Source organism: Gopherus evgoodei, chromosome 2, assembly GCF_007399415.2.
Source record: "Gopherus evgoodei ecotype Sinaloan lineage chromosome 2, rGopEvg1_v1.p, whole genome shotgun sequence".
In the NCBI taxonomy this organism is placed as follows: Eukaryota; Metazoa; Chordata; order Testudines; family Testudinidae; genus Gopherus; species Gopherus evgoodei.
The window spans coordinates 10,419,307-10,436,018 of NC_044323.1; the positions used below are offsets into that span (position 1 = coordinate 10,419,307).

General features: G+C 44.3%; 1 protein-coding gene across 1 annotated transcript in view; it reads left to right on the forward strand.

Annotated features, from left to right (window-relative positions):
• The first annotated feature begins 4,682 nt into the window (after window positions 1–4,682).
• CTDSPL (CTD small phosphatase like) overlaps window positions 4,683–16,712 on the forward strand; it is a 129,740-nt gene continuing 117,710 nt past the window's right edge. The window contains exon 1 of the mRNA XM_030549979.1: window positions 4,683–5,418. Coding sequence (XP_030405839.1) covers window positions 5,343–5,418 — 76 coding nt within the window. The 5' untranslated portion in view covers window positions 4,683–5,342. The remainder of the gene's footprint in view (window positions 5,419–16,712) is intronic.

Consider the following 16,712-nt stretch of genomic DNA (forward strand, 5'->3'; position numbering starts at 1 on the left):
CCATGGCTCCCAGCTCTGCACAGCTCCCCACCAGGAGCCCAGCTGCCCCCAGGCTTCTTGCCTCCCTGCTCTCAGCCAAAAGCAGTGAGGCAGCCTCCCAGGGCTTCTTGCCTCCAAAGAGAGATCCACACTCGGAGTCCAGTCGGCTGCTATTCTCTGAGCAGGGAGTAGGGAGTCGGGACTCCAGGGGGAAGCAGGGCTCCTTGTGGGGAACGAGAAGCCCAGGCTGAGTGGCAGCCAGGCTTGGAGCAGAGACCCAGCAGCATCCCAGCTGAAGAGCCAGGAGCTGGCCTTCTTGTCAATTTCAGGGCTCTTGACAAGACAGCCAACAGCCCATATAAGGAATGCAGTGTCTACACAGACAATGCATTGCCCTAACTATGCCAACATAAGCCCTATGCCTCTTGTAGAGGTGGCATTATCATGATGGTGTAGCAGGGCACTTACATCATCGGGAGCAAGGCCGTAGTGTACAAACTGACATAGTTAGATTGACATAAATTGCATTATGTTGACCTAACTGTAGTGTAGACCAAGTCTTTGACTACATTATCTCGGGCCATGTCTATACGTACAATGCTGAGCCACTGCATCATATCTGCTGAAGATGCTCTATGCTGATGGAAGACACCTCTCCCATTGGCATAAAGAAACTATGTCCACGAGCAGCATAAGTTATGTCGGCAGAAGAAGCTCTCCCACCAACATAGCACTAGTGCACGCAAGCGCTTATGTCGATGCAACTTATGTCGCTCTGAGGTGGTGGAATATTCACACCCCTGAGCAACATAAGTTTTGCTGACACAGGCTGTAGTGTAGACATAGTCTTATCTTCTATGTCACAGTCAGAGGAAAGTGGGAAATGGGGCAGGGAGAGAGTCCAAACAAAAAAACTGAACAAAACAACAAACAAATGAATACAATCCCTCTGAAGATGTCCAATTATTTTATTTCAGAAAGCATAAGAAGGTATAAAAATGATGGCCATCTTTACTTACTGTTATAGGCAGAGCTGGCAGCACGGCTGCTTAACACTTTGCATTCTAAGACCGTGTTTTCAGTGGCTTATAACTCGATCAACTTCAATCGTTTGGGCTCAAATTTTCCATGGCAGTTGTCTGCCTCAGGCCGAGTTGTTTTGAAAAATTTCACAGTAATGCTGACCCCCAACGTTCAAAAATCATTACTTTGACCTCCCAAAATCATGAAATTTGTTTTTAAAAAGAGATTATGTTATGTTTTTGGTCTGGCGTCTGACTTTTTAACTCCCCCTGCTCACTCCCAGTGTGTATTTGACAATTACAGTGTTACCAACTCTTTCTAATGTATTGTAGCAGGGCAGTAGTACCACTATAGTTAAGACTGAGACTAGATTATTGTTTAACAGCAGATTAGTCTATGTGCTATGAAAGCCACATGTTTACTTGGAGTGTCTCAAAAATCACTGTGCCTTGTGGGAGTCTAGTGTAAAACTAGTGGTCCAAATTTGAGGTCATTTGAGCAAGGGGTTCCTGAGATTTAGCCTCCCCCTCCACACACACTTGTCATGTGACATTAACATTTTATGGTTCTTTTAATTTTTTTAAGTGAATAAGGCAACATTAGCACCTGGTGTAGGAGCTCTCACTAGACCTAACTGAGATGGGGGCCCCATTGTGTCAGGCACTGTACAAACACATAATAAGAGACAGTCCCTACCCAGAGGAGCTCACAAAGTAGTATAAAGCTTGGCAATGAGTGTGTGATCTGGAACTCGGGCCCATTTCATACATATATCACATGAGAACAATTTGTAATCCTTGCTGAATTAGGCTCAGAGGATAGCCTCTGTCATTTACTTCTGTAGCTGCCACCTGGCCCCTTCGTGTCAGCCTCATCTTCTTATGTGGGTTAGCCTCTGCCACTCATTTGGGTTAGCCTCACCCTGTCTCCATCTTCTAGGAATTCCATGTCTGTGAGCTGTGTTAGTTCTGCCCATGCAAGCCACCCAACAACACTGCCAGCCTCACTCTCTTATGTGTTTAGCTTGTACTTGTATAACTTTCCCTGTTAGCCTCAACTTCATTGTTAGCCCCTCCCACTCCTGGGCATTAGACCGGCCCTCTGGCTATTAGCCCCTCCCCTCCTGTCCCACAATGTGGATATCAGTATCCCACCTCTGTGGACTAGCTGTGTCCCTCTGGAATAAGGTAGCCTCCTCCATCACATTTGTATGGGTTCCCAGTCTGGGATAGATAGCCCTTCGACCCCAGAATTATCCCCTCTCCTTCCTATAAAAGCAGCAAAGAATCCTGTGGCACCTTATAGACTTAACAGATATTTTGGGGCATGAGCTTTTGTGGGTGAATACCCACTTCATCAGATGCATGTAGTGGAAATTTCCAAGGGCAGGGATATATATGCAAGCAAGAAGCAAGATAGAGATAAGGAGGTTAATTCAGTCAGGGAGGATGAGGCCCTGTTTTAGCAGTTGCGGTGTGAAAACCAGGGGAGGAGAAACTGGTTTTGTAGTTGGCAAGCCATTCACAGTCTTTGTTGAATCCTGAGCTGATGGTGTCAAATTTGCAAATGAACTGAAGCTCAGCAGTTTCTCTTTGAAGTCTAGTCCTGAAGTTTTTTTGCTGCAGGATGGCCACCTTAAGATCTTCGATTGTGTGGCCAGGGAAGTTGAAGTGTTCTCTTACAGGTTTTTGTATATTGCCATTCCTAATATCTGATTTGTGTCCATTTATTCCTTTCTGTAGAGACTGTCCAGTTTGGCCGATGTACATAGCAGAGGGGCATTGCTGGCATATGATGGCATATATTACATTGGTGGACGTGCAGGTGAATGAACCAGTGATGGTGTGGCTGATCTGGTTAGGTCCTGTGATGGTGTCGCTGGTGTAGATATGTGGGCAGAGTTGGCATTGAGGTTTGTTGCATGGATTGGTTCCTGAGCCAGAGTTACTATAGGGCGGTGTGCACTTACTGGTGAGAATATGCTTCAGGTTGGCAGGTTGTCTGTGGGCGAGGACTGGCCTGCCACCCAAGGCCTGTGAAAGTGTGAGATAATTGTCCAGGATGGGTTGTAGATCCCCGATGATGCGTTGGAGGGGTTTTAGCTGGGGACTGTATGTCCAGTGGATGGCCAGTGGAGTCCTGTTGGTTTCTTTCTTGGATTTGTCTTGCATTAGGAGGCTTCTGGATACACGTCTGGCTCTGTTGATCTGTTATCTGCCTCTGGTTCCACCACATGCATCCGACAAAGTGGGTATTCACCCACGAAAGCTCATGCTCCAAAAAGTCTGTTAGTCTGTAAGATGCCACAGGATTCTTTGCTGCTTTTACAGATCCAGACTAACACAGCTACCCCTCTGATACTCTCCTTCCTATGTTAGCGCACTCCACTCCACACAGGGATCTTCCCTCCCTTCAAATGTGATAGCTTTGGTTACGGCCTATGGGACGCCCCCCCCCCCATTTGTAGCACACTCCACTGGATAACCTCACTGTTAATGTGTATTAGCGCTCGCCCACCTTAATCACACAACCCTTCCTACTTCTATGTGTTACCCCCTCCTCTTGTGGGATGGCCCTCCCCTCATCTATGTCAGTTTTGCCTCCCACAGAATAACCACTCCCACTTTTGAAGGTTACCCCTCCCTTTGTGTGAGAGGGTTGGTCCCTATGAAATTGCACAGCCCATTTTTGGAGTTGACCTTTGTGGAATAGCCCCTCACCCTCAGGTGTTAGTGCCCCCAGGGAATGACCCCCCCCACTTTGAAGTTGACTGGTCCCGTGTGGACTAGTTCCTACTCCTGTGTCTCCCCCCCCCAAGGCATAACCACTCCCACTTTTGAGGTTGACCCTGCCCACTGTGGGATAGCACCACCCTTGTGTGTTAGCCCCGCCCCTATGGGATGACCTCCACCGCCTCTTGTGGGTTACCCCGCCCCTAAGGCGTAACCACGCCCACTTTTAAAGTTGATCCCGCCCATTGCGTGATACGCCTCTCCCTGGCGTGCTAGCCCCACGCAACGCATAACCACGCCCATTTTCGGACGTCGCTTGCCCCTCCACTGCACCCCCTGTGCCAGCCCCGCCCCTCGGAGCTGGTCCCGCCCCCTGAGCGGCCGGAGCGGGGCGTTTCCCGCCGGGCGGCGGAGGCCCCGCCCCGTTGTTTACCGCTCGCTCGCTCGGCCGGCCGGGCTCCTGCCACCGCCTCCGTCTCCATGTTGGAGCGTCCCGCTATTGGCGGCGCGGCGGGGAAGCAGCGGGTGGGGGAGGTGCCTGTGGCCTGGCTGTGAGGGGAGGGAGGCGGGGCCCGCTGCGAGCGCACTGACAGGCTCTGAGCGCGGCGGCGGCGGCAGGCAGCGGTGGCGCAGCGCGGAGACCCGGACTGGAGCGCGGCCCGGCCCGGCCCCCCCTCCCTACCCGGGTTCTTCCGCCTCCTCGCAGGGCGGCGGTGGCGGCTGCTGCCCCTGGAGCTGGTGTCTCGGCGGAGCCCGCAACGCTGCCACGGGGGGCCGGCGGGCGGGGGCCTGGGCTGGGGGAGCGCCCCGGGGGCGGGTTCCGGCTCCGGCTCCGGGCGCTGGGGGGCATGTAGCGATTGCGCGTGTGTGGGGGTCTTACAGGTTTCTTAGGGAGGGGGGCTCTCGGGCGGGGGCTGAGGGAGGGGCGAGGGTAGCTGGGGGCTGGGTAGGATCAGACCGTTTGGGGGGGCTGGGTTGGTTTGGGGGTGATACGGGTTAGGAGGAGGGGGATCTGCTTATTGGGGGCTGGGTTGATTTGGGGGTGATACGGGTTAGGAGGAGGGGGATCTGCTTATTACTGGGGGCTGGGTTGATTTGGGGGTGAGACAGGTTAGGAGGAGGTGGATCTGCTTATTACTGGGGGCTGGGTTGATTTGGGGGTGATCCAGGCTGGGAAGGAGGAGCGTTATTTAGGGGGCAGGTAGGCTCAGATAGTCATTGGGGGCTGGGCTGATTTGGGGTGATACAGGTTAGGGAGGGTTGGCACATATTTCTGGGTCGTACAGGGATTTAGGGGGTGGAGAGGTTTCCTAGGCAGGGTGTTTTGGGGGGTGATTCGGCGGGGGGGAGTGATACGGGATTTTTCTTTTGGTGGGGGTGATATTTCCTCCTTTTCCCTCACCCCCACTGGGAATTACTGCTGGAGGAGGAGGAGGCGGCACTATAGGAGGGTTCCCTTGTGCGCGCGTTTTTTTTTTTTTTTTTCGTGAATGGCTTCGTCCCTGAAGGAGTTTTGAGAGAGAAATCTGCCTATCGATCCCTAAAAACAAACGCACACAAACCTGCCTCCGGGAGGGAAATAGCCAGGTGAAATCGCACTCTGTTTCCATGGACAACCCGTCCATTATCACCCAGGTGACTAACCCCAAAGAGGAGGAAATACTGTCCTGCACTCAGGATAAAGGTAAGGGTTCCTTTCAGATTATACTAAAGTGATGGACGCTGTAAAAATAAATGAAATAATAATATACACTCCACGGGCAGTAAAAATTACCTTCCAAGGCACTGGGACTGGAGGCTGTTTGGTTGTTTACAGGGTGTAGGTTGAAGCCAGTGTTTGTGTGATGGCTTCTGACACTGCTTGTCTAGATAATTCATACAATTATTTTAATTTAGCATTAACTAGATTTTATTTAAATAAAATATGTTGAGTCTCCAGAGGGTCCTTTAATGTAACTTCTGCAATCTTGTTTTTGTCACCCTGGAGGCTCTCTAGGAAGAAACACTTCTGTCTGACTTGTTAGAAAATTCTGAAATTTCATTCTGGGGCAAAGAGATGCTTTAGGGGGAAAGAGGGTTGTGACTCTCCCAATCCTAATTAAAACAGAAAATTTATCTTCAGATCTTGTTGAAGGATTATGCCTTGACCCTGCAAAAGAAACCAAGACTACTTAGCATCTGAAAGTGGTCAAGCAAAAATGATCTGGCTAAGTGTCTGTCTGTTGTGATACAGAGGTAGGCACTACAGGATGAATAAAAGACAGTCTTTAACAGACAGAGTCCAGGGTCCCTGGAATTTTTTTGAGAGCATTACAGGTCTTGAAAGTTATTGTGTGTATAAATGTGTGGTACAGTAGGTAAAACCAAGGCAAAAGGAACAGAAATGTGCATATATGAAAGAAACTCTGTTAATAGATTCAGCACTATTCCTTTTTATTAAATAACTCGGTATTCCCTTTCCCTGTGATCAGTATCCATTATTTCCTGATGTCCTGCAGCACTCTTCCTTTTTTTGCTAAGTGTGAAGGTTCTTGTAATGGTAAGGAATTCTGAATAGCTAAAGGGCTCAGTCCCCGTTTCATTATAACATTGTTTTAGAGTAAAACACTCCACACCCAACCACTGATGGTCATCTCATAACAGGAAGGCTATTTGTAAGAAAGTACAGTGATATATAAGAAATTAATCCATGCTATCAGAGGTGGTTGTTATAAAGGAGCATTTTCTCCTTTGGAATAGGAGTGCTACAATCACTAGTCTCTCATCCAACCAATTGTGAAATGACACATTTACTATGAGGTCTTGTATATTCAGACTTCTAATATTTCCCACTGGTGATAGCAGTGATTGGTTTGGGGTGTGCAACTGTATACAAGGCACTTGTCGTTGACATTTTATACAGGGTCTCACAGACATCTTTGGAGTAGGGTTAGGTGATACAGTAGTTAAAACATCAGTGACACCCAGAGGCCTGTTTATATTGGAGCTCCCATTATTGCTGTTATTACTTGTGAAGATGTACTGGTGTTATCCTCAGTGAGAATTTTAGAGTAGACAGAATAGTGGAGACACAGTTGATAGAGTATGACTTGACAGCTTGTAGTAAATACATGCATTTGCAATAAACATAAATGTCTTCAGATTCATTATTCTGTGTTTGATTATATATTATCTGTGGTATATATTTGCATGTTATATATTCATATATTACTCATTCTAGTCTATCTTAAAGTAAAAATCATGGAAAATTAGCCAGTGTGCACTGGCATAGTAGTGGTTTTTTAAACCTGGGAATTTTTACAGCTTTAGAAAAATAAAACCCAGAATTACCTAACTTTCAATATAGGTTACTGGTCTTTAAAACTTCATTTTTAATGGATTTTTGTTAGGTAAAAACGTAGAGAAGCATTTTAAATAAGTGAATTTTAGACTGAATTTGTTTCAAAATTTGTAACAAAATGATATATGCTCTGAGGTTTTGTCAAGAGTCATTCCTATGCAAACTGTTAAGGTAAAGAGTTGGAAATTGCCTGTCTGCTGGGTTTTGTAATGGAAATACTGGCCATCCTTAAAATCTAGGTATGGTTAGAGGATTTTCTATTTTTCAGGGTTTGTAGGTTGCCTTAAGGTTATTTGCATACCTCACTTTAGTGACTTCAGGTTATGGTAAGGCTTCTTTGTAACTTGGGGATTCCTTACAGTTCAAGCAAAGCTTTGAGATGGTATATGCTAAAGCAGAGCCTAAACCTAAGGTGCAGTATACATGGGGCTGTGAGGGACTCGAACTTTTAGTGGGAGGCAACCCAGCTGTATAAATCAGTGCATCAGGGTTAATCTTCAGTAACTTGTTTGTGTTAAATTGATGTGTATACAGTAGTTCTCTAACATGTATGTTTTTAATAAATCAGCATATATCTTTTGAAGCAATCAGTTCCAGAATTTGTTTTTAGTACATAATGTCTTCTGAAATTGTTCTGTAATTATAAAAGCACTGTTTCTGTTGCTTCAGTTTACTCTGTCCACTTCCTGTATGATTTTAGGCTTTGGCGGTGAAAATGTGCTCTAGGATATAACTTGTATAGGGGTTTTCAGGAGTAATTTTTTAGCGATTTTAGTATACAATATCTATGCTCAAACTCTGAAAATGTTTAATATCTATATATTTTACCATTGCAAGGTGCCATGCATGATTCAGGCTAGCAAAATGAAAACCTACCTAATAGGCACTGGGGACAGTTCTCTTCATGTAAACGTTATGCTTTAAAAAAATCAAAATATTTTCTTGCTAGTTCAAAGTACATTAAAAAAATCCTTAAAAAATTGGTAATGGAACTTCCCATTAAAGTTTAATGATCAGTATTACAGTGGCACAGTTAACAAATATTTAATTCTAATAATTGGATCAAAACCATGAAAACGTTGACTTTTTAATATGAATTTTTCAATGACTGACTGCCACATGATGGTGCACTACATTTAGGTCTGACAGTCAAAATGAAGGCCCACTACTGAAAGTTGTAACAACTACATTTTTAATGATTTCATTTAACATTTCTCCTGAAATAGTTTCTTTTCTAGAAATTGTTACACTTTCAGCTAATTTTGGTATTTGCTGATGTAAGTATAAATAAATTGGTGCTTGGAATTATAAATCTCTTGTGCAAATTTAAAAGATTGGATGGCTATTTAAAAATATTTTTAAGCAGAAAGCTAACAAACTCTCTTTGATAGACTTTCAGTAAGCTAAAGTGTTCCCCTTTGCTGAAAACTCTGGAGCTTGTCATATCTGCCTTTTGTAAACTCAAAACAGCAACAAAAGCTGTAGCTAGCAATTAAAATGGAAATACTTATAAGAATAGGAAAAGTAAAATTCCTTGTTTCTGAGTGACAGATTTTATCTCTAGTTTTTATTCAAAATTTAGATCTTCATGTTACAGATGGAAAGTAGACACTTATATTAACTGAATTATTTATATTTATGTACTGATCAGTTACTTCTTGATATACTAGTTAAATGCTTCATGTCTTGAAAAGAGAGCAGTGATGATAGATTTTAGCATTTAATATTGTGTAGGCAGACAAGCTAATTGATATGTATTGTGTAACTAGGCCAAATAAGTATATAGCCTTTATTTTGCATCTGTGAATTTCTTTTTAATCTTCATCAATGCAGAGATTTTAGGCTGTTTAAATAGTCTATAAATTAACATGTATGTAGCAGTGGCATGACATTCTAGTCCACTTAGTAAGTACACTGCTGTCCAGATTCTCTTTGATGTTTGGTTGATTTTCTCAGTTCAGACACATCTTTCCTAACTTGTTCTAAAATTTGACCATGATCAAAGCTCCCATTCAGTAATTTGGAATTATTGCAGGTTGTCTTTATGAATGTCTTCTGTTGTATGTGTAAAAGCAATTATTTTTTGAAAAATTTCAGACCTGGAACATAAAACCAGTAATCGTATTTTGAATAAAGTATAACCTTTAATACTTTATGAAAATATAAAAGTCTTGAGAAGCTTCATTTTCCTCCTTTTTTATAAAGAGCGTTCATTGTCATTTGAGGCAATATGTTTGCAGTACCATTGTAGCTGTGTTTGGCCCAGGATATGAAAGAGAGACAAGGTAGGTGAGGTAATATATTTTTTTGGACTAACTTCTGTTGGTGGAAGTTACAAGTTTTGAGCTACACAGAGCTCTTCCTCAGGTCTTTTTTTATTTGCAGTAATAAGCATTTCAAAAGATCTTCACCTGAAAGCTCACATTTGGAGTAGAACTGAAGTACAGTGTTCTTGAATTTTAATGTTAATATGATTTAATCAAAACTTAAGTATCTGATATTTGGAATATTTTATTTCCTTTTTATCACTGTGATTTCAATAGGATTTTAATGCTTCGTGAACATTTGAACACACGCTGTTTTAAAATAAAGTATCGATTTAACAATTTTTTTTATATTCACCAAAACATACTAAATAACACGAAGTAGAAAGTAACATTAAGAAGCAAATGTAGAAGTAGTCTCTAGCTCTGCATTGGAATGTGGTTCATTACAGAGGGTAAATTTTAAAATGTTAACTAGTGATATAATTGTTATGAAACCAGAGCAACCACACTAAGTTTTACGTTCTAGATACACTGTAATAACATGTGGTAACCTAAGATTTGGTTTAAAGTTGCAGTTAAAACTCAGCAAACGGGGATGATGATGATGATTTTTGGTGATCTGAATGGTAGTTTATACAAATATCTGGTACTCAAGCCCATATCTGAGGGCTATGATACTGTCATTTTATTTAATGGTGGGCTCTTTGAATTCACACTTGTCTTAATGTGGTGATTTAACTTAAGCTTTCAGAAATTAGTATGCCTTAAAAAACAGCAAGACTATATTTTGTCAATCTGGCATTCAGAAATGCAAATTGAATCACATTTCTAATATGAGTCAATAAAACACAGTGTGATCTGTCATGCACTATATTTTAGCCTTCTCAATTTAATCTGTGCTGAGATTCACACTAATAAACATCATAAATACGTTTCCAAGTAATTTGTGTGTGCATGGAAATTGCTTATCACATTTAGTGCTAACACTAATCTGAATGATAAAAATATATGAAATATGAAGCCGTAAATTCTCATTGAGGAGTTTGTGATTTGTTTGGTTTATGGGTGGGGCGAAAGTTCACTGTAAAAATCACTTGAGTCTGCTCAAGAGGCGTCTGAGATTTTTTGTGTGAAACCTGATGAAGCTGTTTCTATTTAATGACATTACTATATACTTTCTCCTTACCTGGCACAGGCCTATCTGGAGGCTCGAACAGAGTCAAATGGGGGGGGTGGGGGTGGAAAAGCCCTTTTTGCTGCTTTGTCCCACATAAAGAACCCTGAGATACTTTTAAGAAAACCATAAACTTGTTTTACCTTAGATATATCAGGAATACAAATCTTGTATTTTCCACTTTTGCTGGAGGAGTCCTTGGAGGATCAGAGAACTGTAGCGGTGGGAGAAATATCTCAGTTTTCAGATAGAAGGCTTGGGCTGTAGAAAAATTCACAAAAATGCTTTCAAGCTACATATTTGTCAGGAGTTAGAGTTAAATAGTTGCAAACAAAAAGTAGTCTGAACCTCTTTCCCATCTTAGTTGCTTAGGTTTTAGTTTCTTATACATTTCTTGAGGACCTAAGATTTTTATCTGTGCAGTTTTAACATTGCATGGCAATAGTTTTTGCAGGTACTAAAATCTGTTTGTTACAGGAAAAGCCAAAATATTTGCAGATCACAAAGAATGCTAAATAATCTGTGTCTTTCAGTACCAGTTAGTATAGAGTAATGTAATAATGTTTACAGTGAAATTTCCAGCTTCGCTCTGGTGAGGAGGAAAAACCACGTTCGTGATGTCAGGACTAGTCTGTGTTCTTAGGCCTTATTCAATATTTTATCAAAGTAGCTTTCACATGAATGCAATAGAGTGTCTAGTATTTTAGCACAGTTCATACTACTACAGTGTTTTGGTTTTGGTTTTTTTTAGGGTTCTTAAGAGTAATAGATTGACAGCACTGGAAACTGATGTCTTTTATCTACAGAACAGATGCAATAAAATGCGTCTCTAAGTATTCCACATAATTAAATGCTTTACATAGAGAGTGAATCAAAAGTGAGATTCTTTTTAAGCAAGACCGTTTCCTCAGTTTTTAAAAAGCAAACAAGCCTGAAGAGCCACCGCCTCTTTCCTAAAAATTACAAAGTCTTTCTAAGTAGATTTGAAGGCCAGATATCGTCATCTAGTCTACCTTCTGCATAACACAGGGACGACTCACCCTCGGGTGAAAAATGTCCAATGTGCCAAAATTTACTGAATATATACTTTCTTAAAGGGTAAACTGAAACTTCTGGACGAGGTATGTAGGAGATGAAGTAGCAACTAATGTGATGTACAAAAGATACCTTGTGTATATTCCATATTCTTTCATCTTGGAGGTCTTGTCCAGGTACTGACCAGACCATTTTGCTATGCCTGTGAGATTTGACATGGCTCCAGCTCATGGCAGTATTGGTGCTGCTGATTGCTTGCGTTCCCAAGGCTTCAGTGAGCAATAGGAGCAGGAATGAAACTCGGTATCCTACATAACACTACAGAGCCCTACAGATGGCATAACTGGAAAAACAATATAGATACAGATATATTATTAAAAAAAATGTTCAAAACAAAACCTTAGTAATGTGCATCTGTAAGCCACAAAGTTGAGCCCCTACAGTTGCATGGTAAAACTGAACATGTTTCAGATGACTTTCATGGTGGTTTAGTAGCTTATTAATAGCACCTGTGAAACTGATTACTCTTGTCAGTTTCATTCTTCTGCTTCTCCTTCAGAGGCTCTTCCACTTTCTGGACAGAGTGACTCAACATTGGAGGTCTGTCGCTGCCCCCTGCCCCCCACCCCCATACTCCTTCAAAGTTCCCAGAAGCAGCACAATGAAACTTGATAGCAGTCTTTCAGTTTCATGACTGCTGTTCCTAGCTATTAATCAGCAGAGAAACTGTAAATAGTGTTTTTGTTATGATGGTGCGAGGCAAAGCTGTGATCTCCCCCTCACTTCCAACAGGAGAAGGGAGCTGTACAACAGGGGAAAGGAAAGAATTTTGTCAAGGGCATAGGAGTAAATACCTAATCTTACTAAAAGTGCCATGGGATCTTTATTGTGCTGAGAAGATGGATCTCAGTTTAACGTCTCATATTTGTCAGTGAACATAAGAATGGCCATACTGCATCAGACCAAGGGTCCGTCCAGCCCAACATCCTGTCTGCTGACAGTGACCGATGCCCCAGAGGGAGCGAACCTAACAGGCAATGATCAAGTGATCTCTCTCCTGCCATCCAGCTCTACCCTCTGACAAACAGAGACTAGGGACAAGGCTGGCTTTAGGCCAATTCGCCCGGGAATTGGGCCCTGTGCCTAAGAGGGCCCTGCGCCTTAAGCGCCTTTTTAATTATTTTTTACTTACCCTGGCTGCGGTCTGCTCCGGGGTCTTCCGTGGCCCCCCTCCCCTGACCAAAGCGTTGGTGGGAGCACGGCTGCCCCACAGCGGTGCTTTTCCAGCTGGTGCTCCGGTTGGCGCTGCGTCTGGCCCTGCGGCCCCGGCTGGTGCTGCGGCTGGAGCGTGGCTGGCTCTACCTTGCAGCCCTGCTCTCCTGGCTGGAGCTCTGGGCCCTTTAAATAGCCCCCAGAGCCCTGGGGTAGCGAGGGACTTCGGGGGCCATTTAAAGGGCCAGGGCTTCAGCTGCCTCTGCCACCCTTGTCCTTTAAATAGCTGCTGGAGCCATGCCACCCCCATGCATTCCCCAGGGCCCCCGCTATTTAAAAGGTCTGGGGTGGAGTAGAAGCAGGGGAACCCAGGGCCCTTTAAATAGCCCCAGAGCCCTGGGATAGCGGGGGGCTTGGGGGCTATTTAAAGGCTGGGGCTCCAGCTGCCTCTGCTGCACCCCCTGCCCTGCCTGCACCAGCACCTGCCAAACCCCTTGTCCTGTCTTCAGCCAACCCCTGCCACACCCCCCTGTGGTCGTGCCCAAAGCCAGTCAGTCCCACACACGCCCCTGCCTGCACCCAGCCCTGCTCCCCCTGCCCTGTCTCCATCCAACCCCTGCTGCACCCCCTGCAGCCCTGCCTGAAGCCAGCCTGCCCCACACACCCCTGTCTCCAGCCAGCCCCGCACCCCTTGCCCTGCCTGCAGCCAGACCCTACCTCCAGTCAGCCCCTGCCTTGCCTCCAACCAGCCCCATGTCCACTGCTGCCCTGCAGTTCCCAGGGCTGTAACCCTGCACACCTGCTTCAATGAGGGGTGCAGGGAGCAACTGGGACCCACACATATGCACACCCCCAGGGAGTGGCGAGGACCCACACATGTGAAACAGCGGTCATTAATAACCAATCAACAGCATATATGATGCAATGTACATAATATATAATTTTATTATTTATATAGTTATGGACAGTAAATAATACATGGAAGAAATGAAAGGCTTTTTTTTTTACACTTTTTTTTTAGTCATCCCTGCTAGGGCCCCCCAAAAATTTTCGAATTGGGCCCCACACTTCCTAAAGCCAGCCCTGGCTAGGACACCATTCCTTACCTATCCTGGCTAATAGCCATTCATAGACTTAACCTCCATGAATTTACCTAGTTCTCTTTTAGACCCTGTTATAGTCCTAGCCTTCACAACCTCCTCAGGCAAGGAGTTCCACAGGTTGCGCTGTGTGAAGGACTTCCTTTTATTTGTTTTAAAGCTGCTGCCTATTAATTTCATTTGATGGCCCCTAGTTCTTAGATTATGGGAACAAATAAATAACACTTTCTCCACGCCACTCACGAGTTTATATACCTCTATCATATCCCCCCTTAGTCTCCTCTTTTCCAAGCTGAAAAGTCCTAGCCTCTTCAATCTCACCTCATATGGGAACCGTTCCAAACCCCTAATCATTTTAGTTGCCCTTCTCTAAACCTTTTCTAATACCAGTATATCTTTTTTGAGATGAGGAGACCACATCTGTACAAAGTATTCGAGATGTGGCATACCATGGATTTATATAAAGGCAATAAGATATTTTCCATCTTATTCTCTATCCCTCTTTTAATGATTCCTAACGTCCTGTTTGCTTTTTTGACTGTTGCTGCACGCTGTGTGGGCGTCTTCAGAGAACTATCCACGATGACGCCAAGATCTCTTTCCTGATTAGTTGTCGCTCAATTAGCCCCCATCATATTGTATGTACAGTTGGGGTTATTTTTTCCAATGTGCATTACTTTACATTTATCCATATTAAATTTCATGTGCCATTTTGTTGCCCAATCACTTAGTTTTGTGAGATCTTTTTGAAGTTCTTCACAGTCTGCTTTGGTCTTAACTATCTTGAGCAGTTTAGTATCGTCTGCAAACTTTGCCACTTCACTATTTACCCCTTTCTCCTGATTATTTATGAATAAGTTGAATAGGATTGGTCCTAGGGCTGACACTTGGGGCGCACGACTAGTTACCCCTCTCCTTTCTGAACATTTACCATTTATTCCTACCCTTTGTTCCCTGTCTTTTAACCAGTTCTCAATCCATGAAAGGATCTTCCCTCTTATCCCATGACAGCTTAATTTACGTAAGCGCCTTTGGTGAGGGACCTTGTCAGAGGCTTTTTGGAAATCTAAGTATGCTATGTCCACTAGATCCCCCTTATCCACATGTTTGTTGACCCCTTCAAAGAACTCTAATAGATTAGTAAGACATGATTTCCTTTAACAGAAATCATGTTGACTTTTGCCCAACAATTTATGTCCTATGTGTCTGACAATTTTATTTTTTTACTATTGTTTCAACTAAGTTGCCCAGTACTGGTGTTAGACTTACCAGTCTGTAATTGCCGGGATCACCTCTAGAGCCCTTTTTAAATATTGGCGTTACATTAGCTATCTTCGAGTCATTGAGTACAGAAGCTGATTTAAAGCACAGGTTACAAACCATAGTTAATAGTTCCACAATTTCACATTTGAGTTCCTTTAGAACTCTTGGGTAAATGTCATCTGGTCCCGGTGACTTGTTACTGTGAAGTTTATCAATTAATTCCAAACCCTTCTCTAATGACACCTCAATCTGTGACAATTCCTCAGATTTGTCACCTACAAAGGACCACTCAGGTTTGGGAATCTCCCTAACATCCTCAGCTGTGAAGACTGAAGTAAAGAATTCATTTAGGGCTTGTCTACATCACAAAGTTGCAGCGCTGGTGAGGGGGTTACAGCGCTGCAACTTAGGAGGTGTACACATCTGCAGGGCATCACCAGCGCTGCAACTCCCTGTTTGCAGCGCTGGCCGTACTCCCGTTTTGTCTCGGGTGTAGAGGATCCAGCGCTGGTGATCCAGCGCTGGTAATCAAGTGTAGACACTTACCAGCGCTTTTCTTGACCTCCGTGGAATAAGCAGGTATCCCAGCATACCTGAGGAAGCCTCTGGTAATCAAGCTGGTCTCCTTCCCCGGTTTGCTCTCGCGTTCCCCGAACCACCCTGCAAACCGCAGGGAAGGAGACCTGCTTGCTCGGGGTTCGGGGAACGCGAGAGCAAACCGGGGAAGGAGACCAGCTTCGCCGCGGTTTGCTCTTGCGTTCCCCGAACCACCCTGCAAACCGCAGGGAAGGAGACCTGCTTGTTCGGGGAACGCGAGAGCAAACCGGGGAAGGAGACCAGCTTCGCCGCGGTTTGCTCTCGCGTTCCCCGAACCACCCTGCAAACCGCAGGGAAGGAGACCTGCTTGTTCGGGGAATGCGAGAGCAAACCGGGGAAGGAGACCAGCTTCGCCGCGGTTTGCTCTCGCGTTCCCCGAACCACCCTGCAAACCGCAGGGAAGGAGACCTGCTTGCACGGAGGTTCGGGGAACGCGAGAGCAAACCGCGGCGAAGCTGGTCTCCTTCCCCGGTTTGCTCTCGTGTTCCCCGAACCCCCCTTGAAGCCGCCCAACAGCGCTGCAGTATGGCCACATCTAACACCACTTGCAGCGCTGGTTGCTGTAAGTGTGGCCACTCTGCAGCACTGGCCCTATACAGCTGTACTAATACAGCTGTAACAACCAGCGCTGCAAAATTTTAGATGTAGACATACCCTTAGTTTCTCTGCAATGACCTTATCAACTTTAAGTGCTCCTTTTGTATCTCGATTGTCCAGGGTTGTTTAGCGGGCTTCCTGCTTCTGATGTACTTAAAAAAAATTCTGTTATTACCTTTTCAGTTTTTGGCTAGCTGTTCTTCAAACTCCTTTTTGGCTTTTCTTATTACATTTTTACACTTAATTTGGCAGTATTTATGCTCCTTTCTATGTACCTCACTAGGATTTGACTTGCATTTTTTAAACGATGCCTTTTATCTCTCACTGCTTCTTTTACGTGGTTATTAAGCCACGGTGGCTCTTTTTCGTTCTTTTACTGTGTTTTTTAATTTG